The 24,491-nt window shown below is 49.1% G+C and overlaps 1 protein-coding gene and 1 pseudogene across 2 annotated transcripts in view; one reads left to right on the plus strand and one right to left on the minus strand.

Annotated features, from left to right (window-relative positions):
- The window catches only part of Fsd2 (fibronectin type III and SPRY domain containing 2), a 37,738-nt gene extending 18,609 nt beyond the window's left edge, over window positions 1-19,129 (minus strand). The window contains exons 1-9 of one of the 2 annotated variants that reach the window (XM_074061548.1): window positions 18,429-19,129; window positions 12,371-13,075; window positions 12,182-12,277; window positions 9,595-9,825; window positions 8,082-8,104; window positions 6,064-6,185; window positions 2,780-2,935; window positions 2,086-2,220; window positions 941-1,091 (exon numbers count right to left, since the gene is read on the minus strand). In XM_074061548.1, coding sequence (XP_073917649.1) covers window positions 941-1,091; window positions 2,086-2,220; window positions 2,780-2,935; window positions 6,064-6,185; window positions 8,082-8,104; window positions 9,595-9,825; window positions 12,182-12,277; window positions 12,371-13,012 — 1,556 coding nt within the window. In that variant the 5' untranslated portion in view covers window positions 13,013-13,075; window positions 18,429-19,129. Of the gene's footprint in view, window positions 1-940; window positions 1,092-2,085; window positions 2,221-2,779; window positions 2,936-6,063; window positions 6,186-8,081; window positions 8,105-9,594; window positions 9,826-12,181; window positions 12,278-12,370; window positions 13,076-13,634; window positions 13,847-18,428 lie in introns of those variants that run through there. The other variant, XM_074061549.1, reaches the window with a different exon arrangement.
- Window positions 14,700-14,812, plus strand: LOC141419343 (small nucleolar RNA SNORA51; annotated as a pseudogene).
- Window positions 19,130-24,491: the final 5,362 nt, after the last annotated feature.

The raw sequence follows: 24,491 nt of genomic DNA on the forward strand, positions 1-24,491 counted from the left end.
GGCTGTGGACGCACAGATTGCACAAGGACAGACGGATGGGAGGAATGGCCGGGTGCCAGGGCCTCACCTAGCAGAGAAGAATCTGCCTCCCTAACAGCTGACTCCAAAGCCTCCTGCATTTCCCCAGATGCAGCTCGGGACAGCCCTCAGCTCCGAGCAGGCTGACCTGGGCTTGGCGGCTGGCGCTCGGCCACCTGCTGTCCCCTCCTGACTCACAGATTTCTGGGCCGCCCGCCGCAACCAGAGGAGCCCCGTGCTTCTGTACAGAGCTGCGGATCTGTGGCCATGAGTCCACCTGTGGGTTGTCCCTCACCGACTTGTGAACGCCTCCTGCTCTGACATCAGAGTGACGAGGAGCCTCCAGACAGCTGAGCTCTTTGACACTGGGCTGTCCTTTCCCTGTCCTCTCTGCACTCCAGCCAGCTCAGGCCCCTAGTTCCTGCAGCCCGGCCAGCTGGCTCCTGCCCCGGGCCTATGCCCATGCGGCCACCACCCTGAGAGCCTCCATTGCTCTTGGCCTCCATGCCTCCCATTGTCCCAAAGAAGGGTGTCATGCTCTAATCATACAGTTTCTTTTTCTTTCCTAGCTCTGTGCATTTCACACACCGGTTTGTGAAAGAGGCTAGTGGCCTCTTTTGCTCGCTGGACTGTCACCTCCATCAGGGCAGGGAATGGTCTTTACTTCCCCACCTAGGCCCTCGATACTTGATGAATGAATAAATGATTGGGAAATCTTAGTTGAGCTACAAAAATCATCAAACCCCAGTTTGATCCACTCACTCACTCATTCAGCCACCACTCAGCTCAATAAAGTCATTCCTGCTACTTCTCACAAACGCTAATCGGCCCAAGATGGAGATGCCTGTGTTACACAAATTCTTGCCTTTTCTCCAGACCCCAAATATCTCTAAGCCGCCCAGCGACCACCCTCAGGACTCACTCAGTCACCCCTGAGGCTCCTGGCGTTTCTACCGGGGTCAGCTCCACGGTGTAGGAGTCCACTGGGTTCAGGTTCCCAGACTCCCAGCAGACCAGAGCGGCCTCTTCACAGCTCCTTATCTCTTTGCATTTTATAATCGGGGGAGAAGGGGCTGCACCAGGAGAGAGGAGCAGCCATTATGTTCATTTCCATTTTGTTCAGAGCCATGGACCTCCATCACCACCACCCTCTCCTTCCCACAAAAGATTCAAGGATCTAGCCGGGTGCCTGTGGCTCACGCCTGTTATCCTAGCTACTTGGAAAGCTGAGATCAGGAGGATTGTGGTTTGAGGTGAGCACAGCCAAATAGTTCAAGAGACCCTAGCTCCAAAATAACCTGAGCAAAGTATACTGGAGGTGTGGCTCAAGTGGTAGAGCACCTGCTTTGCAAGTGGGGAGCCCTGAGTACAAACCCCAGTCCAACTAAAAAGAAAAATAGATTTAAGGTTCTAGATGGAGGCATGGCTCAAGTGGGAGGGCACCTGTCTAGCGCAGTGCAGGACACTGAATTCAAGTCCCAGTACTGCCAAAGGGGGAAACATGCAAAGTTCCAGGAAGGTTAATCCACCCCACCTCTTTTCTTTTCCTGCCTCGCTTTCCTCTCTTCCTTCCTTCCTCCCCTTCCTTCATTCCTCCCTCCCTCTGTCCCTTTCCTTCCTCCCTCCCTCCCTCCCTCCTTCCTTCCCTCCCTTTCTTTAGTGCTGGAGATCAAACCTGGGGCCTTTGTACATTGTGTACAGCTCCAGAAAGAGCTGTTTTTTGGTTTTTGGTTTTTTTTAGTTCAACTATGAGAAAATGTCCCTGCTGCATCAGGCCTGTACATCTGATGTATTAAACGAAAGAAAAAAGCCATAGCTGAGCATGGTGCTTCACCCCTGTAATACCAGAGCTCCAGAGGTAGAAAAAAAGGATCATGAATTTGAGGCCTTTCTTGGGCTACATAGCAAGACTCTGTCTCAAAAAATTTAAAGATAATTAAAAATAAAAAAGAATGGCAAAAGTCACATAGCTGTTTCTGTCCTTTCAAATGAAACTGAGAGCCCTGCTATATCCAGAAACCTGTAAGTCCCATGTCCCCTGCTACAGAAAAGGAGCAGCCCCGTTACCTGTCATGTACACTGCGTGCTCACTGGAGGGGCTGAGGCCGGCCCTGTTCTGAGCCACAACCCAAAATTCATATTGTGTATTTGGCTCAAGGTTTCTCACTGAGCAATACGTTTCTTTGACTGTCAGCGTAAACTCTGGAAAACGAAAAAGGAGGGAGGAAGGAGGAGGAGGAGGAGGAGGAGGAGGAGGAGGAGGAGGGTGGAGCAGAGACAGAGGAGGAGAGGGAGGAAAATTATTTAACCACGTGGCTGCAGATTAATCACACCGACCCTACTGCAGTGACAGCAGAGCTGGCTGGCAAGTCCCCATTCCTGTGGCTCCTCCTGTTAAGAGGCCTCCAGCAGCAGCTGGGAAGAGCCAGCCCCACCCTGGTGCACGACGGCACCGCGATGGGCGAGAATCCAGCCCAGCTCCTCAACAAGGGACACCCGACCTTTCCTGCCCCCCATGCAGGCTCAGACTGAATCCAAGGACAGCTCTACACACACCCCAGACCTCATGGTCCTCTCCAGCTCTTCCTGTTGTGCTTACCCGCCTGCACCCCATCCTCTGCAGGTCCCCAAATCACCATGTCCCCAGGTGCAGCCCCCGGCCCCTTCTCCACCCTCTACCTTCCAGGGGGCAGGGCCCAGCCTGTGCGTGGCCGGAGCGGTCCCCGTGGGCTCACGTGAGCACGTCCTGGCAGAGCCTTACCTGCTTGGTCCTTCCCAGGCGAGCTGTCCCGCACTGGCCGGTAGGACAGCAGATAGGTCTCCACGGTGTCATCAGAGTATAAACTCCAGCACACCCGGACCGAGGAGCCTGTGGCTGAGTTGGGGGCCTGAGGATTTATCACTGGAGCAGAAGGAGCTAGCCAAGGAAAAGAGAGAAACTACAGAAAAGGAGGCTTAAGTGGAGGGGGGTGAGGGGGCCCCTTTGTCGGGACAGAGGGACGGAGGGTACCTTGTGGCGTGGACAGGATGTGAGGTACAACTCTCGACCACGAGCCTATAAGAGCAACCAGCGTTCCCATTCCCCGATTGTACAAATGCAGATGAGCTTGGGAACAGGAGCTGGTGACAGGGCCTCAGGATGGGGCAGGCTGTGGGTCCTGGTCCTTCCGTGGCATCTGAAAAGCCAGGTCACAGCACTGGGGCCCTGGGGTGAGCAGAGGGAAAGAAGCCTCCACGGGGACATCCAGCGACATCTCCCACAGTGCAGCGAGAGAGGATGGTGGAGGCCTCATCGTGTTTCTGCTCTGCGTAATTTCCCTCTCTGTGGGTTAATATGCTTCTGCCCCCCGCAGTCTCAACACACTGAGAAGAGCAGCAAGTCGTGTTCTCCCTCTGTCCTCTTCCTGCAGCAGCACCTCCCTTCATCTCAGGCTTTTAATAACACTCTTTAGTTCTAAAACTTTAAACGGATTGCCCAGGAATGAGTGCAGCTGACTTAAAGGTGTTTACTCAGCTACAGCTCATCCCTTGCTGTGTGGCCAGGACTGGAAGGGCACAGTGTGACCCGGGTGGGGAGGACAGAGCTTCCACCTGCAGTGGACAGAGTCCCAAGTGCCCAGAAGAGGCTGAGCCTGCACTGCTGAGGAAGCCGGCCCAGAGGTGCAGTGTGAGCGGAGGCTGGTCCCAGGCGCTCCTGACCACTCGGGAGGAACCGGGTGCAAGTGAGGGTGGTGGTCTGCATGGGGGCTGGAGGAGAGGAGAAAAGGAGGGAGGAGGAAAGGGCCAGGCCTCTCCTGCCAAGCGACTAGGTTATCTGGGCAGCACCATCCCTAGACAGGGAAAGGGCTGTCCAGCGGGTATCGTAGCTCAGGGAAATCTCCCCCGTGGTTCAGTGAGTCTAAGAATGGCCCCCAAGATTCATGGTTAAGATGCTCATTACAGTGAGATTTAAAACGCCAAAAAACTAGAAATAGCCTAGTGCCCAACAGGAGGACGAAGTAAACAAATCAAGGCATGTAGCCATTAAAATGGGGTTGTGGAAGAATTTACCCCTGCGAGAAAATAGCCATCATAATTATTTTGCTAAAAAGCAGAATGATTTGACTTTTATAAAAAAAATCTGCAAGAAGACCCCTGCAATGATCTACACCACAACCACGTTGCCAGGTGCTGTAAGAAAGGGAACACAGCTGGATCCACCAGGCACGGTGGCTCATGCCTGCAGTCCCAGGTAGCTGGGAGGCACAGATGAGGTACATCACAGTTTGAGGCCAGACCAGCCAAACAGTTAGGGGGAGCCCATCTCAACCAATAAGCAGGGAATGGTAAGGCACATCTGTGAGTCCAGCCATGCAGGAAGATCACAGTCTGAGGTCGGCTCTGGGCAAAAATGTGAGACCCTACATGAACAATAACTAAAGCAAAAAGAAGTGTGAAGCCCTGAGTTCAAACCCCAGTATTGTCAAAAGCAAAACCAAAAACAAACCAGGAGCATACTATTCACCAGGTACCAGTGGCTTATGCCTGTAATCCCAGCTACTCAGGAGGCAGAGATCAGGAGGATCGTGGTTCAAGGCCAGCCCAGCAAATAGTTCATGAGCCCCTATCTTGAAAAAACCCAACACAAAAAAAGGACTGGTGGAGTAGCTCAAGGTGTAGGCCCTGAGTTCAAATATATACACGACAAGGGCTGTAATTAAAACAGTGTGGTGCTGGCATAATGGCAGACACATGTATCAGGGGGTAGAGCCTGTGTGTGTGTGTGTGTGTGTGTGTGTGTGTGTGTGTGTGTGTGTACACAGCTGATCTCTGAAAAGGTGTCAAGAACACAAAAAGGAAAAAGTATCATCTCTTCAACAGACAATATTAGGAAAACTGGACACACACATGCAAAAATGAAATGTGACCCCTATCTTACGTCACACACAAAAACAAATTCAAAATGGGCTAAAGATTTGAACATCGTCCTAAAACTGTGACAGTCCTTTCACAGTTTTAAAAATAGAAGTGGAAGGGAGGGAGGGAGGGAAGGAAAGAAGGAGGGAAGGGGATAAGGAAGGAAGGAAGGAAGGGAAGGGGGTAAGGAAGGAAGGGAAGGGGGTAAGGAAGGGAGGAAGGGAGGAAGGGAAGGAAGGAAGGAAGGAAGGGAGGGGAGGAAAGAAGGAGGGGGAAGGAAGGAGGGAAGGGGGAAGGGGGAAGGAAGGAAGGAAGGAAAGGAGGAAGGGAGGGAAGGAAGGGGGCAGGGGGGAAGGAAGGAATGAAGGAGGGAAGAGGGAAAGGAAGGAGGGAGGGAGGGAGGGAGGCAAGAAAGGAAGAGGGGAAGGAGGGAAGGAAGGAAAGGAGGAAGGAAGGGAGGGAAGGAAGGGGGCAGGGGGGAAGGAAGGAATGAAGGAGGGAAGGGGGAAAGGAAGGAGGGAGGGAGGGAGGGAGGAAGGCAAGAAAGGAAGAGGGGAAGGAAGGAAAGGAGGAAGGAAGGGAGGGAAGGAAGGGGGAAGGAGGGAAGGAAGGAAGGACTGCTAGGTGATACAGCAAGCCCACTTGTGGGCGTGCACCCAAAAGAACTAAAATCAGGATGCTGAGGAGACCCTTTTGCGTTCATTGTGTCGTTACTCACGACAGCTCACGTGGGAACAACCCACGTCCATTTATGTACATGCATATGTGCACAAAGGAATTGCTCCAACCTTGAAAAAGAAGGACGTCCTGCCATTTGCACTGACATGGACAAACACAGAGGACAGCACGCTAAGTGAAATCAGCCAGTCACACAAGGACAGATGCTGCAGGGTTCCACTGACATGAAGTATCTGCAGTGGTAAAATTCATAGAAGCAGAAGACAGAATGGTGGGGCTTGGCGGGGGGAGAGGTGGGAAAGCTTTGCGCAGTGGATCAGGTTATGCAGACAGGTGAGTTCTACCCACCGCCTCCAGCCAACTACTTGGTATTATGCACTTTAAAATGCGTTGGGAGAACAGACCTGCTGTTTTCTCATCTCTCGCACAGCCCTGGAACCCCAACTCGTGGCGCAGAGATGAGAGACGCACCTGGAATGGTGTTAATGGCGCCCATCAGCTGGTCCACATCAGAGAAGTCCAAGGTCTGGTCTTCAAAGTCAGGCTGTGCAGAGATTTCCCCGTCTGTTTCTGTTTTCAGGAATTCCCCAAGTCTGGTGGTAAAAAAGACCGGCCCACAGCATGGAGGGACCTTCTCCCTAGGTGGGATCCACAGTGCTGGCCTCGAGCAGTTAACAAAGGGCTCTTTGCTCAGCCTGCATTGTTTTTGTTTTTGTTTTGCAGTACTGGGGCTTGAACTCAGACCCTTCATCTTGTGCCACTCCATCAGCCCTTTTTTTGTGATGGGTTTTTTTGAGACAGGGTCTTGCAAACTATTTGCCCAGGCTGGCTTTGAACCGTAATCCTCCTGATCTCTGCCTCCTGAGTAGCTAGGATTACAGGCGTGAGCTTCCGAGCCTGGCATCAATCTGCATTTCTTAACATGCTGCTGTCTGCCTCCTGCCCTCTGTGTTTGGTTTGTGCCTTCCAGAGGAGAAGGGCAGGGTCGTGTCTGAGGGTGGCTGGGAGCACATACACCAATAAGGCAATTCCACACCCTTTGCAGGAAACTCCCACACCCCCCACACCCCATCCCAAGACTGCTGGGCTTCCTCGCTCATGGCTGAGCGACCCCTGACCTCAGAGCTCTGAGTCCATTTCTCTCTTTTTTTTTTTTTTTTACTGTTATTAATTTTATGGAAATTTTTCATTATGTCACTCTCACTTGTCCCCTCCCATTGGTCCCTCTCCCTTTTGTCCTCCCTACCTCCCTATTGACTCTCTTCTGCTTTCATCTCTCTCTCTCTCTCTCTCTCTCTCTCTTTCTGGCAGTACTGGGGTCTGAACATATTTTTTTTTTCATCTAGAATCTGCATATGAGAGAAAATATATGATGTTTGTCTTTCTGGGTCTGGCTCATCTCCACGTGATGATCTCCAGTTCCATCCATTTTCCTGCAAATGTCATAATTTCATTCTTTATGGCTGAATAAATACTCATTGTGTCACTATGCCACTTTTGCCTTATGCATTCATCTGTTGACAGGAACCTAAGCTGACTCCATGACTTGGCGGTTGTGAGCAGCGCTGCAGCGAACATGGCGTGCAGGCGTCTCTGCTGCGTGCTGACTTTGCTTCCTTTGAGTGCATGCACAGGAATGGTATTACTGGGCCACGTGACAGTCCCATTTCTGGTTTTTTGCGGAGGCGCCATACTGATTTCCACAGTGGCTGCACTGGGTTCCATTCCCCCCCAGCTGTCTCTAGGGCCCCTTTCCCTGCATCCTGCCAGCATTTGATGCGCTTTCTTGATGACAGCCATTCTGGCTGGGGTGAGAGATGGAACCTCAGTGTCAGTTTACTTTGCATTTCCTAAATGGCTGAGGATGGTGAACTTTCTTTAGGGATTTAATGGCTGTTTGTACCTCTTATTTTCAGAACGGTCTGCTTGTTTGGGGCTGTGGGGCTCTCTTGCACCCACTTCCTGGCAGTCACAAGATTTTGAAGTGGCAAAAGCAGAATTTGAAACCAGGTCTATTTTTTCCCAAAGCCATGCACTCAACCCTTACGTGATTACGTTTCTATGTTCACGTTGTTTTATAGACAGTGTCTCATTAGCATCTCACAAACTGTCCTGTTAGTAAACAGTTCTAAGGCAGGCCTTAGCCTGGTTGGACCTGGCCAGGGCCACAGGGGCATCAGGATTTGAACTCCTGACAAGCCTGACTGAATCTAGTGTGCTTTTGCATTGGTGTGGTCTGGGTTCTAGAACTGGGGGTACTGGGGGTCCCTCCAGAGCTCAGTTTCTCCTGGTAAAGTGAGGACTCAAGATCTCACCACCATCTATGCTCCCATCCCGTCCACAGGACTCCTGTGACCCCTGTCACTCCAGTGCCATTTGACTCACAGGCTCAAACGCGGATGCTAATACTGGAAGCGTTCGACTCAGCAGAACTGAGTGGAGAGGTGGGAGGGAGAGGAAAAGAAAACGTGTCAGGACACAAGTATTACCTGTCAGCCATGGTCACTGCGTCCTACAAAGGAAAAAGAGAAAACAGCAAATTGACTGTGGAAATAAATGTCTTCCTCAAACTATTTCATAATGCAGATGCATTTAAAAACCTGCATTTAGAAGGAAAAAGAAATCAGTCGTGTCCACATCCTAACAAAACCACCAGCACACCTGGACATTTTCTGCCACCCTCCTGTCTTCCCCACTGATGGGATGCTGGCACTTGCCACGTCTGAGTGGAAAGAATGCAAGCGGTTCATTGGAAACGCCGCTTACTCACTGGCTCCTCTAGTGTTGGCTGTCTCAGTTGTGACTAATTTTTTCACCATCATAAATAATGGTGAGAATGCAGTAGGCTGGTGGAGTGGCTCAAGTGGTAGAATGCTTGCCTAGCAAGCATGAAGCACTGAGTTCAAACCCCAGTGCCACCTACAAAAAAACAAAAAACTTTGCCTGGCACCAGTGGCTCACGTCTGGAATCCTAGCTACTCAGGAGGCAGACTTCAGGATGATCATGGTTAGAAACCAGACCAAGCAAATGTGAGACCCTATCTTGAAAAAAAGCCAATACAAAAACAGGGCTGGTGGCGTGGCTCAAATGGTAGAGCACAAGGTCTTGAGTTCAAACCCCAGTGCAACCAAACCAAACCAAACAAAAAACCGATAAATAACAGTGAGCGGAAGACCTTCACGTGTACCACCCTTCACATTTTGGGTGTGTCACACACAGTGGCCCTGTGGAACTGTAAGCATTGGCTCCCCTAGAGCCTGCGTTAGCCATAGGCCTCTTACCCCAAGCACAGTGGGAAGGAGGTGCAGCTGTGCCTGAGGGGCACACAGCCATTGTGGGACAATGTGGGGGTCATATCCCACAACCAGGACACTTCTGGAGACTGACGGCCCCTCCCCCACTCTGGACACCACATCTGCCCCATGTCCTGTGGGGACTTGTGAAGAAAGGGGACCCCATTTTTGACTGAGATTGAAATTTCCATAGTTCAACTACACGGGACTTGGGTCAGATTTAATTTGATTTGAGGAAAATTGAGAAATGCATTGTTTTTTTGGTGCATGTCTGAAGCTATGAAATAAGATGTATGATCCCTATCCTTGTAAAGGGGAATTTAAAGGTGCTTTTTTTAGCCAGGACAAATTTCTCTCCAGAGCTCCAAGAGGGTATCTGAGGTGACCAGAAATCTCTCAGGGCACTGGTTTTGCTCAGCTCCAGGATGAGGGGACAGGTTTCTGGGTAACCAGGACGGAGGAACAAAGGCAGGTGCTACCTTGCCAATGGTGGAAGGAAAGGGTCAGTTGTGTCCAAGCCAGCTCGGCCACTCATGTGAAGCTATGTGGATGAGGAGCCACCCCTCCCCACCACGAACGTCCTGTGGAATCCACGGCTGCTGGCCACAAAAGTCGGTGTGGACGCCCCAGGAGGGAAGGCAGGCTAACGTGCCCTAATGGTAACCGCCATTTCAGTTTTGATTTGTTTCTCTTTACTTCATTACTGACCTTTAAGAAATCAACCTTCTCCTGGTGACACATCTCCTCTATTGTCTCCATCAGTTCTTTGCAGGTCTCGAGGTTTTCCCCACAGCTGACCAGCTGTCCATACAAGGATTCCAGCTTCTCTTTCTTTTTCTCCCCTAGAGCCTGTATTTTTTCCTCATATTTTTGAGCAAGTGTTTCCAAGATCTCATTGTAGTGGGACTCAAAGTTTTGTTCTTGTCTTCCAAAATTCTCCTGCAAGACAGTCAGCCATCATTTCAACGTGTGATGGATGGACTAGAGTCATTGGGGGAGGCGTGAAATGTGTCTCCCCAGAGCTGTTTCTGTCTCTCTGCTCCTACCTCTTACCAGAATGCTGGGGGAGCCAGGACAGAGCAGTCTCCATTCTAGATCCTCAGGAGTAATCTTAGCAGTGTTTTGCAGTCTCCTTCCGGTTTTAGCTACTTCCTATCACCATGACAACCATTGAGGGAGAGCATCCCTGATGAACCAGGCTGTAACTGGAGTCTTAGACCTTAAGTGGAACTGTTCCAAAGCTCACGTTCCCTTCCTGATGCTTAGATCAGGACCAACTAGGGGAAAGATGAAGACAACGAAGGACAGGGTTGTGGCCAGGTGGCACTGCCCAATGGATGAGGAACTACAGGAGGCTAGGGGGCAGGTGTGGTCTTTAATCTGGGAGCACGAGGCACAGGAAATATCACGTACAGCATATGGACTCTGAGTCTCTATTCCTTACGTCGGAGGCCCCAGAGAGTTCTGTGGATTGATGGACGCATTGTTATCAGATGATGGGGACAGTCCCAAAGCGGAGATTGAGTTGTTCGAAAGCCATTGCTAAGCACCTACTGAGTGCATAGAATGGTGAGAGAGAAAAGCAATATATCTCCCTGCTGTTGAGGTAAATGGATGCCTCGGAGTCTTCATGGGGGTTGAAGACACTTGATCTGACGGTAAGCTGGCAGGACAGAGCACAGGCATTTCGTCCTGGCTGTCCCACTCTTGCCCTCACACTGGGAAGAAGGACCCCACTCTCTGCACTTTCCATGGGGATTAGTGTGGTAGCATTTTTCCCTTGTGAGGGTGAGGGTGAGGAAGCTCCAGCCTTTGTGGAAAGGGACCTGGGGTCTTGCCCATTCATCTGAGGGCCCATCCATGCAATCTGCGGCCGCATTAATAGAAGTCGAGCACCCACATGAGAGGAGAGGGGACCTGGGCAGCCCTCAGCCTTGGGACTGTCTCATCTGGGCTGAGCTCTGGCATCACAGGGACGTGCTACACACCTACAAGGGAACACCCATAATAAGGACGCTCAGTGATCTTGTGTGAATGGGTAACAGCTGAGGAAAAGAATGCTTATCAAAGACAGGATGTGTGTCTAGTGATGGCTCAGCAAGGCGGGCCCAGGAAAGCGCAACTGGCCATGTTCCGTGGATCTCTGAAGCCTGTGTGACCAGTGGCACAGTTGCAGCAGGCTTGGCCCCTGGATGAAAAGCCTGCATTTTTTCCACATCAGGATGGGAAGAAAGATGGATCTTCAAGGATGGGATGGGCTTCCAACCTTGGGATTCTGAATTCTTACTGATCTCTCAGGAAAGATGGCTAAGTAGCTAACTAGACAAAGACAGCACACAAGCTTATTTTTATAATCCCCATGCGTGGATTGTGTATGTCTGTGTTTTAGCAGCAATAACTGGCAGAAGGGGTTATTGCCTCATAAAACAACTAAAAACTGACATTCCACACCTGACTATGGAGTTGACATGACAGGTACCCATCAAAGGCCTACAATTAACAATCTCAAAGAACCCCTGTGTGGCTCACGCCTGTAACCTTAGCTACTCAGGAGGCAGACATCAGGAAAGGCCAGCCCAGGCACATAGTTCGAGAGACCCTATCTCGAAAAAAAACATCACGGAAAGGGCTGGTGGAGTGGCTCAAGGTGTAGGCCCTGAGTTCAAACACCCGTATCGCAACAAAACAAAACAACAACAAAAAAACCCACTGCGTCTGGATACATAGCCAGTGCATCACTTAGCGCCCAAAGGATTCTTAATGTGTGAAATCAACCTCCCCAAACCAAAACAAACAAAACACCAAGGGCAAAAGAAAGCTGTTCACTGGGAAGGTTGAGTAGCTCAAGTGGTAGAGTGCCTGCCTAGCAAGTGCAAGGCCCTGAGTTCAAAACACAGTACCAGTACTGGAAAAAGAAAGCTGTTCACCTCTTCACCAGCTGGATGTGATCTTTGTTAGACTACTGGGGCCCGAACCACATACAGCTGGCAGTGTGACTAGAAAGTTGCTTTCTGTTCATCCATGCAACTGATATACATAAAATGCCTCCCCTGAGACACCACGCAGTGGGCCTGGGGGAGTCCAGAGCCCATCCTCCCACCCAGAGCACTGCAGGTAATGCTGACAGGTGGTGCCCTGGTGCAGTGGGAGGCCCAGGGAAGGAAGAGGGGGGAAGGCAGTGAGGACAGCTCACATTCTAGAAAACAAGTCTGATAACTCATTCTAGAAACAGCTGTTTGGCCTTGCTGCTGACAGAAGCCAGGTGTGTCAGTGAGGTCCCCAAGCAACCCCTTACCTCTACTGTGATGAAAACCTCCTCCAAGTGACTTGCAAAGTTCTCCATTTCGATGATCTGCTTTTCTAGTTTGTACATGTTTTTGTGTATCTCCTCCTAAAGCATCACAAAGAAGCTGTCAGCACTCATCTGTTCTGCCTCTTGTCGCGGATGTGACATGAGGACAACCAGCCAAGGAGGTCTCCTTACCTTGGCGCTTTCCAGGGCTTTGTTGAGAGGGGTCACTTCATGCTCCCTGTGGTCATCAAAGTTCTTCCCGTCAGCTCTTACTGGAATCTTGCAGGTGACACAAAAGACGTCAGCAGCCTCCTCTTCGTCCTCCTCCTCGGGGATAACATAGCACTCATACTCCTCGCTGGCTCTGCCCTGTGTGTACCTGTAGGCTTCCCGCAAGTCCTGGCACTGGCCCGCCAGGCCCCAGCCTCCATAGCCCAGCTCCTGGGCCTCAGCTGCCTCTGTGCTCCGTCTCCAGTCGCTCTGCTCCCCAGCTGCGTCAGTCCTCTTCATCCCATAAGGGGGATACCCGGAACCCCTCATTCTGTGCTCGTCAACGAACTCATCATCCCCTATCTCATGATCATCTTCGAGTCCATATAAACGGGCAAGCTCGCCCACGTCCTCGTGGAGGTCTCTCTGATCCTTACCTTCCCCTTCCCCACTTGGCTCGCCGGTCACTTCAGCTTGGACTGTTTCTCTCCTAATTCTAGCGTTTTCTGCTGGGAAGATCTGCAGTCTGTCTTCAGAGTCGTACAGATCCATGTGATAGAACTGGAAGACTCTGGGGGCCGGGGTGCTGTCGAACCCAGGTTCTTCCCCGGCTTCCTCCTCCATTGTAATTCTGGACGTCCTGGGGAGCTCCTCTGTTCAGAGCGATCCTTCCTGCACAGATGGGTCCTAGAACACAAAAGGGAAAACATTAACTTGCAAGGTCACTGCAGTAGGTGACCATGACGTTGGGGTCTACTCATTCCAGTTTTTAAATCGGCAGAGCGGCTTCACTTTGAACCACCTGTAAGGAACAGTGTTCTTAGCTGGGTGTGGTCGTGCATGCCTATAATCCCAGCACTCAGAGTGCTGGTGGCTCACACCTGTAATCTTAGCTCCCTGGGAGACCGAGATAGAAGGATCATGGTTCAAGGCCAGCCTGGGTAAATGGTTCTCAAGGCCCCATGTTCAAAATAACCAGAGTAAAATGGGCTGGAGGTGTGGTTCAAGTGGTAGAGCACCTGCTCACAAGTAGAAAGCCTGAGTTCAAACCCCAGTCCCACCGAAAAAAGAAAAAAATCCTGGAGGAGATTATGTGAAGGGACAATTTGAAGTACTGGTATCAATGCTGAGAGTGAATGACATTTAATAAGTGCATAAGAGGAAAATTCTCAAGCTCAGGTTTCTAGTTCTTTGCTTCCAATGAAATCGGAAGAGGATCTAGTCAAGTTGTCAGCTGATATATTACCGAAAATAAATTTTCCATGCTGTATAATTTTGTCACACGTTTCAGAAAGAGGTCACGGGATTGAGTGGCATTCCTAAATTGCTTCTGCTTCCATCTACTTTTGCAGGTGAGCAAGACCACCAGTGCTCATGTCGATAGAACGAGAAACAGGAGGCCATTCGCTCCTATTCCTGTTGCATTCTGGAATGTGTAATTTTCACCCACGGATACAAGAGTCTAAAAATAGAAGAAAATCCCATCCACTTCATTAAGAGGTGTATTTTCCCTCCTTCCCTTCCTCCCTCCATCCTTCTCTCTTCCTTCCTCTTTTTTTTTTTTTTTGGTAGTATTGGGGTTTAAACTCAGGGTAGGTGCTCTACCACCTGAACTACACCCAATCCTTATTTTGATTAATAATTATTTATCAAAATTTATAATGTACCCATGCTGTTTTGCTTACAAGCAAACTGGTAAGTTAATTCAGAAGAAAAAAAGAGGCCTTTTTTTTTCTTTTATTCATATGTGCATGCAATGTTTGGGTCATTTCTCCCCCCTTCCCCACCCCCTCCCCCCTCCCCCTCCCCCTCTTCCCCCTATTATTTAGAGACTTATGGGTCCAGGAAAAAAAAAATTTAGGAGTGGAGGTGTGGCTCAAGTGGTAGCACTCCTGCCTGGCAAGCACGAGGTCCTGAGTTCAAACCCAGTATGCCAAGATAAAAAGAAAAAAATTTAGATCTCAAGTCATACATGTGTAATTTTATAGGAAAGTATTGCAGATAATCAATAAATGAATTTCCAAGCTTAGAAAAGCATTGTTAGGACAAAATTCTGCTGAGAAGTAAAGTTCAAGGAGAAAAAGGAACCAGTAAAATTTCTAAGATTACAGATGAGCTTGTTTTACATTTTTTAAGATACTTGACGAAGGAGAACAAATTGCTATAGTACTTATGAATTCCTTGAATAAATTTAAAAGGGTTATGAAGTAGTTTTATTTGAAAACATGGCTATTTACAATGTCAGAAAGTATGTCTTTTACAGGTATTTTATACTTTTCAAAGTAACAGCTTTCTTAAGGTATTATTTACTGGCCTCCTGTTGCGTTCTTACTCTGGCTGTATGGGAAGAGGAGGGAGAGATGCCCCAGATACACCTCAGCCCAGTCCCCGGGCCTGGTCTGTACTGTGAATGGGAAGGCATGGGGTGGGAGGAAGGAAAGGATATAATTTATTAGGGGATCAGCCTAGGTGACCCTTACAGGTGAATGGATACAGAAAACATGGTCTAAATCCACAGTGGTGTATTAGTCAGCCATAAAGAAAAATGAAGATGGAGGAGTGGCTCAAGTAGTGGAGAGCCTTCCTAGCAAGCATGAAGCCCTGAGTTCAAACCCAGAACCACTAAAAGAGGAAGAGGAAGAGAAAGAGAAAGAAGAGGAGGAGAAGGAAAAGAAGAAAAAGAAAAAAGCAAGCAAGAAAGGGAAGGAAGGAAGGAAGGAAAGAAGGAGGGAGGGAGGGAGGGAGAGAGGGAGGGAAGGAAGGAAGGAAAGAAGGAAGGAAGGAAGGAATCATGTCATTTCCAGGAAAATGGATGGAACTGGAGATTACCATGTCAGATAAAATAAGCCAGACTCAGGAGACAAATATTGTATGTTTTCTCTCATATATAGAATCTAGATTTTTTTTTTTTTTGGTGGTACTGGGGTTTGAACTCAGGGCCTCAGTGTTTGCAAGGCAGGTGCTCTCCCACTTGAGCCACTCCACCAGCCCTGGAATCTAGATTTTTTAAAAAAGACATAAAAGTAGACCAGGCACAGTGGCTTAAGCCTGTAATCCTAGCAGAGATTGGGAGGACTGTGGTTTTTAGGGCAGCCCAGGCAAAAAGTTTGTGAGACCCTATCTCAACTGATAAAAGCTGAGTGTGGTGGAGCACTTCTGTCTTTAGTCCACCTGGGCTTCTGGCTGCTGCCTCTGCTCTCGGGGTCCTGCACCTGGTCAGGACCAGGGGGCAACAGAGAGTGACCTGGGAAGTCTGCACCCACACAGACGTCTTCTGGGGAAAGTTGAGGTCACTGAATGCCTGCGAGTGGCCTTGGGCATCCCTTAGTCCTCCTGACACCGAGTGTTCATGGGGCTGGTGAGGTGTATGGATTCAGCAGAACAGGATGCATGTGTGTGTGTGTGAAAACAGAATAATGAAACCTATGAAAAATTGCTTTGAAAGGGGCAAAGTTGGGATAAGAAAGCAAAGTACAGGGACTGCTTTGATCAAACTACATCATATGTATATATGGAAACATCACAGTGAAGCTCCTTTGTACAATTAATATATGCTGAGAAAGAGAGACAGAGAGAGAGAAAGAGAGAGAGAGAGAGAGGTGGGAAGAGGGGCTGGGGTCTGGCTCAAGTGGTACAGTGGCTGCCTAGCAAGCAGGAGGCCCCCGAGTTCAAACCCTAATACTGCCAAAAACTATCTACATACATGAATAAAAAGGGAGGGGAGAGGACAGAGCAGGGCAGGGGAGGGGAGGGGAGGGGAGGGGAGGCGAGGGGAGGAGAGTAGGATGGTGCCAGGCGCTGGGGACAGTGAATAAGACATGACCATCACTTTTGGCCACACACAATTTTGTGTGTGTTGGGTATTTTTGAGAAAGGGTCTTGTGAACTATTTGCCCTGGCTGGCTCCAAACCTCCTTCCTCCTGATGTCTTCCTCCTGAGCAGCTGGGATTGCAGATGTGAGCCACTGGCGCTGAAGCAGCTCAGATTGGAAGAAGGCATCAGAGCTGGGAGGCCTCACAGTCAAGGGCAGACATGGGCCTTGAGGTCACCTAGTCCCCATACAAGAGCACCCCAGGACCCGAGGCAGAGACGTGGCATTCCAGGGACAGAGGGCCCCTAATTCAATCTGCTGATTTTAGGATGCCAAACTGAGTTCCTGGGAGGACAAGGGGCTTGCCTTAGCTGATTGCCCTTACCAAGTGTTGAACTGGGCTGCTCTGTATCTAGCCTGTGCTGGGTGCAGGACACACAGACGGTCACATGAAGAGCTTGGCCCAGACCCAGGTTTTCACTAAATCACACTGCCTATGGTGGATTGAGGAGTGACCCCCTAAAAATAGCACCTCCACTTCCATGTGCTAATGAGAGAGAAAGGACCAGAATTCTGCATAACCCTTAAGCCAACCACAAGAAACTCTTTCAACTAGAAGCTGGAAAGGGAAGCACTGAGTCGAAGTGTTCAGAAGACAGGAGTGCGAAGCCTGGAGGACCCTGAGCACACCTGCAGACAGGAACTGACCCTCATGGCTGGCCAGCACCTGCCCCTCAGACACAAACACAAGCTCATCTGGTGCCCAGTGTCCAGGCAGGAACTTGGCAACACAGCGCACAGTTACCATGAACTTTTCCTCAGTACCCACACTCTGTGTTTCTTAATGGAATCAAGAAAGGAACATGGATGGCAAACTGTCGTTTTGTAAAGTGTGAAATGAAGGCTCAGAGAAGTCATAAATCACAGCGACCTCTGTGCCATAAAGTGGCAGCTTAAAAACCAACCAACCACCAGGCACCACTGGCTCACGCCTGTCATTCTAGCTACTCAGGAGGCAGAGATCGGGAGGATCATGGTTCAAAGTCAGCCAGGCAAATAGTTCGTGAGACCCTATCTCAAAAAAACCCTTCAAAAACTAGGGCTGCTGGAGGGGCTCAAGGTGTAGGCCCTGGGTTCAAACCCCAGTACTGCAAAAAAAAAAAAAAAAAAAAAGCTTAAGTTTCAGGTGCGAGGTATGTCCTGTTTTGTTTTTTCCTAGTTCTGGGGACTGAACCCAGGGCCTCATATGCTCCATCACTTGAGTCATGCTCCCAGCACTTTGCTTTTAATTTGTCATTGAGATCAGTCTTGCTAACTTTGGTCAGCCTGGCCTTGGACTGTGATCCTCCTGCCTCTACCTCCCGAGTTGCTGGGATTACAGACATGCATCACCACACCTACCTTGTCCTTGTTTTACTTAGAAAAAATCTCTCTGAAAACGTTTTTAACCTTCTATGGATCTGAAGATTACTGAAACCTGTGAATTCACAGGTTTAGAGATAACACCATAAGGGCTGGAACATAACTTTGCCTATAATTATTGGCAGCTCAGGCCTGGGGGCATGGTTCTTGAGGCAGAGCCTGCCTAGAAGATACAAGGCCTTGAGTTCAAACCCCAGGACTGCCAACAATAACAAAAATATTATTATTATATAAGCACATCCACTTAGTACCTAGCAATTCCTGAGCTACAGCTAAAAAAAATTAGCCTTCAAATGTTAGCTACACAGTTATGTAGACGGTTCCAATCAACCCAGACCTGGGGACTTTGTGCAGGAGGAGGCCTGCTGCACAACAAGCAAGAGGCTACTGGAATGATGTTTTTCAGTATTGTAATCAAAGCATGAAATTACCATTTGCCAGCATGTATAGGCAGATTAAAATTAACAAGATTTTATCACCCCAATGTTATAGCCTGATGACATTGACATCTGGGGTTCCAGCAAATGGGCCCTGCAAGGAAAACACCCGAAAAACACATTGCAAGAATCATGAGCCTCTCTCTACTTTTGTGAGATCCTTTCATCTTGGTACCAACACCATTCTCGGTAAATGTGAATTCCGGCTGCATAAAGGCACAGGAGACATTTAACCTTTAACGGGTACAGTTTCCACTGAGATCCCATCCTATCTAAAGGAAAGTGCTGCATCCACACAGTAGCTGGCACTCAGTTGAGTTTCTAATAACACAGCCTGCAGTAGAATAATCTGATTATCCAAAAACTTGCCTGCTACTGTAAGGGTCCACAAATGCTCCTTTTAGCTCAGAGGACCGAATTTCTGCTATAAAACTGGATCCGTGTTCCGGAGGCTTCCCTCCCCGCTGACCTCTGCGTGCCCACAGGGTGCTCCTCCAGTCTACCCCAGGATTCTGCAAGACGGTCACCAAAGCGGGAGGTAATATGACCAACCCCGGCCACAAATAGCAACAGGCCTGCCTGGAGTGAAAGTCCAAATATAGCTACCTCGCTGGCCTCCACCTCTCAAGTGTCACAGGAGAGGTCACACGCTGTGCTCTGAGTTGCTGCATTTACCGGGGGTGCTTGAGACCTGTGGCTTATCTGCTGGCCACATGCAGAGGGGGGGATGTCACAGCAAGGCCCGGTGGGGAGATGTCTGTGTGCCTTCGACGTGGGCTTTCCCAGCGTGCTAGGAAAAGCCCAACTCTGGACATTATCAAAGGCAGCTTCTCTTTTCTGTCGCCATTCCTTTAAGTGTGCTCGAAGTGGAATGGTTCTCTTCTCTGATGAAAATCCAACAGACCTGATGACTTTCTGCTCCTAGGCGCACTCAAAGTCACAGCCTCATAGTCAGCAATGGAACATCCAGCTCAACAGATCCATCCAAAAGCTTGGACCTCCTGAGTAGGAAGCCTTCCCGGGAGAGGAAGAGCAGGGTGGACCTGACCTTTCCCCACTCCACCCCAGCTGCTGGCTGGGCCCGGGGGCAGAAGCCTACAGCAATGAACAAGCTTCTTCCTACTTGAGTCGACTCCACGTGGGTGCTAACTGTTGGATCTCATCTCTTGGGATTCCCATCCTGGAGACGTAACAGTTGCTTAGAAGCTGCCTTTGCTGAGAAGCCCTGGTTCCTCTCGTGGGCCTGCACGTGTCAAAGGGGAACAGAAAGCAGGACAGAAGCTTGACGTCTCTGTCTCCATCTTGTATCTGTGACCTCTGCTCTGAGCCGTTCTCTCTGCAGTCACCTTGAGAATCAGGAAGGACAGGACTGAGGGATGACATCCCGTGACAGGAGTGGGCGCTACCCCACAGGCACCAGTGGCTTTCTTACCATGACCAGGCCCCGGCTGACCGGTCCTGAGATATGAGCAATTTGACCAGCTCTGACCTCCTGTGACCACAGGCCACACCTGTGACCAGGATGGCTTAATAAATCACGCACGCCTCTCGTCCCCGCCCAATTCTTCCTCTATTTAACCTAGAGCTCATTCTGTGCCTTGAAGCTGGACTGATGTACTTTGTCTCTTCCTTCACGAAGAGGGTAATAAATCTTTCTTTGCCCTTCACCAACACTCATCTCTTTATTTAGTGTATCAGGCAAGTGGCTGGACATGACGTGGAATTCCTGGAGGTGGGCCTCCGGTCTAGAACTCTGGTTACAGAGACCCCCCCAACCCATAAGGTCCCAGGACCATAGGGGAAGCCCCTCTCTTCCAGGAAACCTTTTTCATTTCTCCTTGGGGCTCTAATGGGCGCTCCCAGGGTCTCAAGTGAGGGTTCCTCCTCTACACAGGTGGTCCTTTCTGGAAAGATCTAGGCCACTCCTTTCTGGCGGTCTCTTCTTGCTGGCTCACATCTGGGTCTCAGGAGGGAGGCCCCATCCATGGGGGAGGCTGGCAACCTCTGGAGTGCAGATGACCCCAAACAGCCACCCCTTCCATCCCAGGTATCTCCCGGCCCAGCTGCAGGGAACCCAGAGAGTTCTTTGAAGGTCCCTCTGCAGCTCCCCTCACCCGGCTTGGGATTAGAGGGTGGTGTGGCTAAACCGTCCCCAGTCTGACAACGGCTCACTCCAGAGAAATTGTTCTACCAGCCTCCATCAGAAACAATATCTCTTTTTCTCTACTCTGATTCCTTTACTTTTTCAAAGATGGATGTACAAGAATGTACGTGTCCGGTCTGGCCACTTGCTCCTGTAGGCCGAATGAAGAGACACAGTGAAGGGCAGAGGACACAGGTTTACCACATGGCATGGCAGCCATGGGAAGTCAGTGTTAATGGCGCTGGTGCAGTCTGTGATCAGAAGACTTCCAAATTCTTTGTATCCCACCAGGAAGAATCCATGGCAGGACATGTGGGCGTAAAGGGGGGAGGTGGTTATTAAAAGTTAGGGAAGAGAAACACAAAGAGAAGCACGTGGGGCCTAGGTGGAAGCTGGAAGCATTTTTGCTTTTCAGGTGCTTTTAAAACCTACAATAACCTATGGGAAGGGGGAACCACGTGATTCTCATCCAATAATCAATGAGTGGGGAGGGGCATGGGTGGTTCCTGAGCCAAAAGCATGGTTAATCTAAGATGTAATATTTTTTTTTGGGAGTCCTGAGTGTTCCCTACTTCAGCCTGCCTCAACAACACTTCAGTTCACCTTCAGCCATCTTTGGGTTCAGACATAAGCTATAGGTTTAAGTAGACAACTGGGCATGGGGAGAGAGAGGTGTGCATAACTATTAAATAGTCCTGGTCACAGGTGTGTTCCAGGCAAGGCGTGTTCTCAGTCCAAGGCAGCTGATCAGGGAAAATGAGGCATGGGAAATAGTCAGGAATTCAGAGGTAAACACCACACTAATAAATGGCTTGATTAAAACCACACAGGCACTGTTTTCTTTGCTTGAAATCTTCCACTTAAGTAAAAAGAAAAAAAGGGGGTGGAAGGGAGCAGTTCCCTCCCTTTGATCTTGTCGGCTTGCCCAAATAATTGGTGGCTTTGGAAACTGTGCAAGGATATCTTTTTTTTAAAAGTCACTTATTCTGGTAAAAACACCTGGGAAAATGACTCAGGGCACAAAAAAATATTTACAAAGATGACACCTTAGAAGGAGCATCCTTTGAAGTCTCTGAGCCCAACTGATAAAACAGTGTAGTAGCAAAAATGATAAAATATACTAGATGCCAGAACATAGGGGAGTACTTTTCCTAAGGTAAATTTGAGCCAACCCCGAAAGCTACTTTTTCACCATAAACACCCTTGAGTTAAAACACTCATTGTACCTGTTATGTCTGTTCCCATGTCTGGCTGTGTTCTGTTTCTCTCTTTCCTTTGCTTTGCTTTACTTATAAATTTCCATGGTCTCTCCCCTCAGTGTGTTCTAAAATTCTTTTTTTCCACAAAATCATGAACTCAGCACCCGAGGGCCAGGCAGAGGCCTCTTCCCTTTTGGAGACCTCCTCTCTGGAGCATCGCAAGTTCTGGTAACAAGTCCTTGTTCTAAGAGAGGTTCTAGAAAAGTTGTCATCAGGAGTCACTCTGCCTGGCCTGTGGTCTGTCCTGAGGGGGCTGTGTTGTTCTTTAGGGGTAGTTTTGGTCCCTTATCATAAACAGGTTATTGATAAGTCCTGTCCTTCCTGGATTCCAAGGTGACTGCACAGTGTATGGCTCAGAGCAAAGATAGAAACAAAATGGAGGCAGGGATGTCAAGCTTGTCTTCTGTTTTTAGTTAATTCCTGGTCGGAGTAAGGAGTCCGTGCTTTTCAGCAAAAGCAGTTTAAGAACCCATTAGGTTGCCAGTAGTCAGCCTGCAACTCGTGCATTTGACGAAGGGATTCATTCCAGACAAACAGTGCGTAAGTGGTTACGAACCACAATGGGATATTTCTATTGAACCCAAGATGCAAACTAGGAAATTGCCAGATGATCCCATGAGGTGGAAAGAAACATCAGAAATCCTTGGAGCTCCCTTATGTCTTTCGTAAGGGCTAAGTACTCGTGGATTGCTTAAGCTGTGATTCTTACAACAGGAGTGTGACGTCACTGTCTTTCTCGCCCTCCCTTTCCAAATGAACACTGAACTCACACCAAGGGGTGACAGCAGAGCTGGGACAGTCACTTCATCTACAGAGCCCAACGCTTTAAACATCTGGGCACAGTGTGTAAGCAGTTCTCATCAAAGTCCATGCAAGATCCTCTGACTTCAGTGGGTGCTGGGTGACGTTTTGTTCAGTTGCTTTGAACCTTTAAGGACAGGTGAGTGAGTCCCTTCCTGAGCAGACACCTCACGCCCTGCACAGTGGTTCACATACAATCTAGCCCCGAGTGGAGGAGGCTTCAGCAGTGCCTGAAGTGGAGCCTCCAGCCCTGCCGTCCTATGACAAAGGCTGCCTGGTTCCCTGCTAGGACGGGCCAGTTCACCAGACAGTCCACAACTCTAGTGCATACTTCAGTTTGCTTACTTAACCAAGCAGTATGCTCTGTTAAAGAACTCATTCCAAGCCGGGCACCGGTGGCTCACACCTATAATCCCAGCTACTCAGGAGGCAGAAATCAGGAGGATCATGGTTTGAAGTCAGTCTGGGAAAACAGTTCATGAGACTCTATCTCAAAAAAAACCCTTCACAATAAAGGGCTGACTTTTAGTGGCTCAAGGTGTAGGCCCTGAGTTCAAAACCCAAACTGCAAAAAAAAAACCAAAAAAAAGTCATTCCAAGTTAAAGTAAAGCAAAAGCTTAATGTGGAACACAGAAAAAGCACTGTCCCAATAAAAAGTTACTCAAAGAACAAGATCAGTTCCTCCTCCAACCCTTTCCCACTGGGTGGACCCAAGTTTGGCTGAATTTTAAAAATTATGAGTCATAGCCCTACAGAGATCAGCCCTTTCGAGAGCAGCATGTTCCAGGAAGGCGAACTCAGCCATAGCCTAACAGAGTCTTCTTTAGGGTGGGGCGTGGGACAAGGTCATTGGGTCACTTATATCTTTGTCTCTTTTTTCTTTTGTTAGGTACCAGGGTTTGAACTCAGGGCTGCATGCTTGCTAGGCAGGCGTTCTACCACTTGAGCCACTCCATCAGCCCTGCTTACATCTTTACTTCTGACAGCAGATCGAAACCTACATGGCAGACTTGCTGCAGGATCCTGACAGAAATCCAGTAGGGCTGGCTTCAGAGCTCACATAGACATCTTGACAACGCAAATCTGAGGCAGTCAACCCAATGTGCAGAATCTGAGCATTAAAAAAAGAAGATGATGGAGATGACTGAGGTTAAGGACAGCCCAGGAAAAAGATCAAGAGACCCCATCTTAATCAATAAAAGCTGGGCATGGTGGCTCATACCTGTCATCCCAGCTATGCAGGAAGCATAAATAGGAGGATCTTAGTCTAGGCCGGCCTGGGCATAAATGTGAGACCCTATTTGAAAAATACCTAAAGCAAAAAGGGCTGAGGGTGTATCTGAAGTGCCTGCCTTGCAAATGCAAGGTCCTGAGTTTAAACCCCAGAACTGGCACCCCCCAAAAAAGTGAAATGACCACTGACTGTAGGCTTTGTTTTTAATTTGTGTGTGTGTGTGTGTATGTATGTTTTCTGGTGGTACTGAGGTTTGAACTCAGAGCCTCACTTGCTAGGGAGGTGCTCTACCACTTGAGCCACTCCACCAGCCTCTGTTTTTTTTTGCATTGGCGGAGTGATTATGAAAGAAGACAGCTAAATATAGTTCACACATTTATGCTGCAATGCAAATTTCCCTAAATCCACTTTAAAACTTCCACAAGGCAACAGGCCCTGTCACCTTAATCAGAGGTCAGCCTCCGTTGCTGTAGAACCAGCAGAGGTCAGAGGCTGAGCCGCTGGTGGTGGTCAGCACGGTCTAGTTACCTTATCAGGGTTGTCAGAGACCATTCCTTATGGGACTGTGTGCGGCTGATTTTCTGATTTCAGGCACAGCAGGCTGCTGATCTAGCTGAAGGTGAAGAGCCTGGTTTCCAAAACCTCATGCCTTTCTTCACTTTTGTCTTACTGCTTGACAGCTCTTCACTCCTTATCCCTAAGGGTAAAGAACTATTTCTTCCTCACTAGGGTATGTCGAAAATGCCCGTCCAATAGAAGAAGTCACTGCTCAGAAGAATGTCGGGAGCTTCTGTTGAACAGAGAGCACATAATTCTGAACAGAAACCCTGTGATCCCAACTTGAAGCCAACTGGGAAGAAGCCGCAGATGGCATTCCTCCTAGACCTTTACTTCAACTGCTAGATGATACGCCTCTCTTTATGCACAGTAAGGGCAACAGTTTTCTCGTTCAAGTAAAGTTCTCATCTGCAATGGTTTCTCCTTCCTTCCATTT

Source organism: Castor canadensis, chromosome 19, assembly GCF_047511655.1.
Source record: "Castor canadensis chromosome 19, mCasCan1.hap1v2, whole genome shotgun sequence".
Lineage (NCBI taxonomy): Eukaryota > Metazoa > Chordata > Mammalia > Rodentia > Castoridae > Castor > Castor canadensis.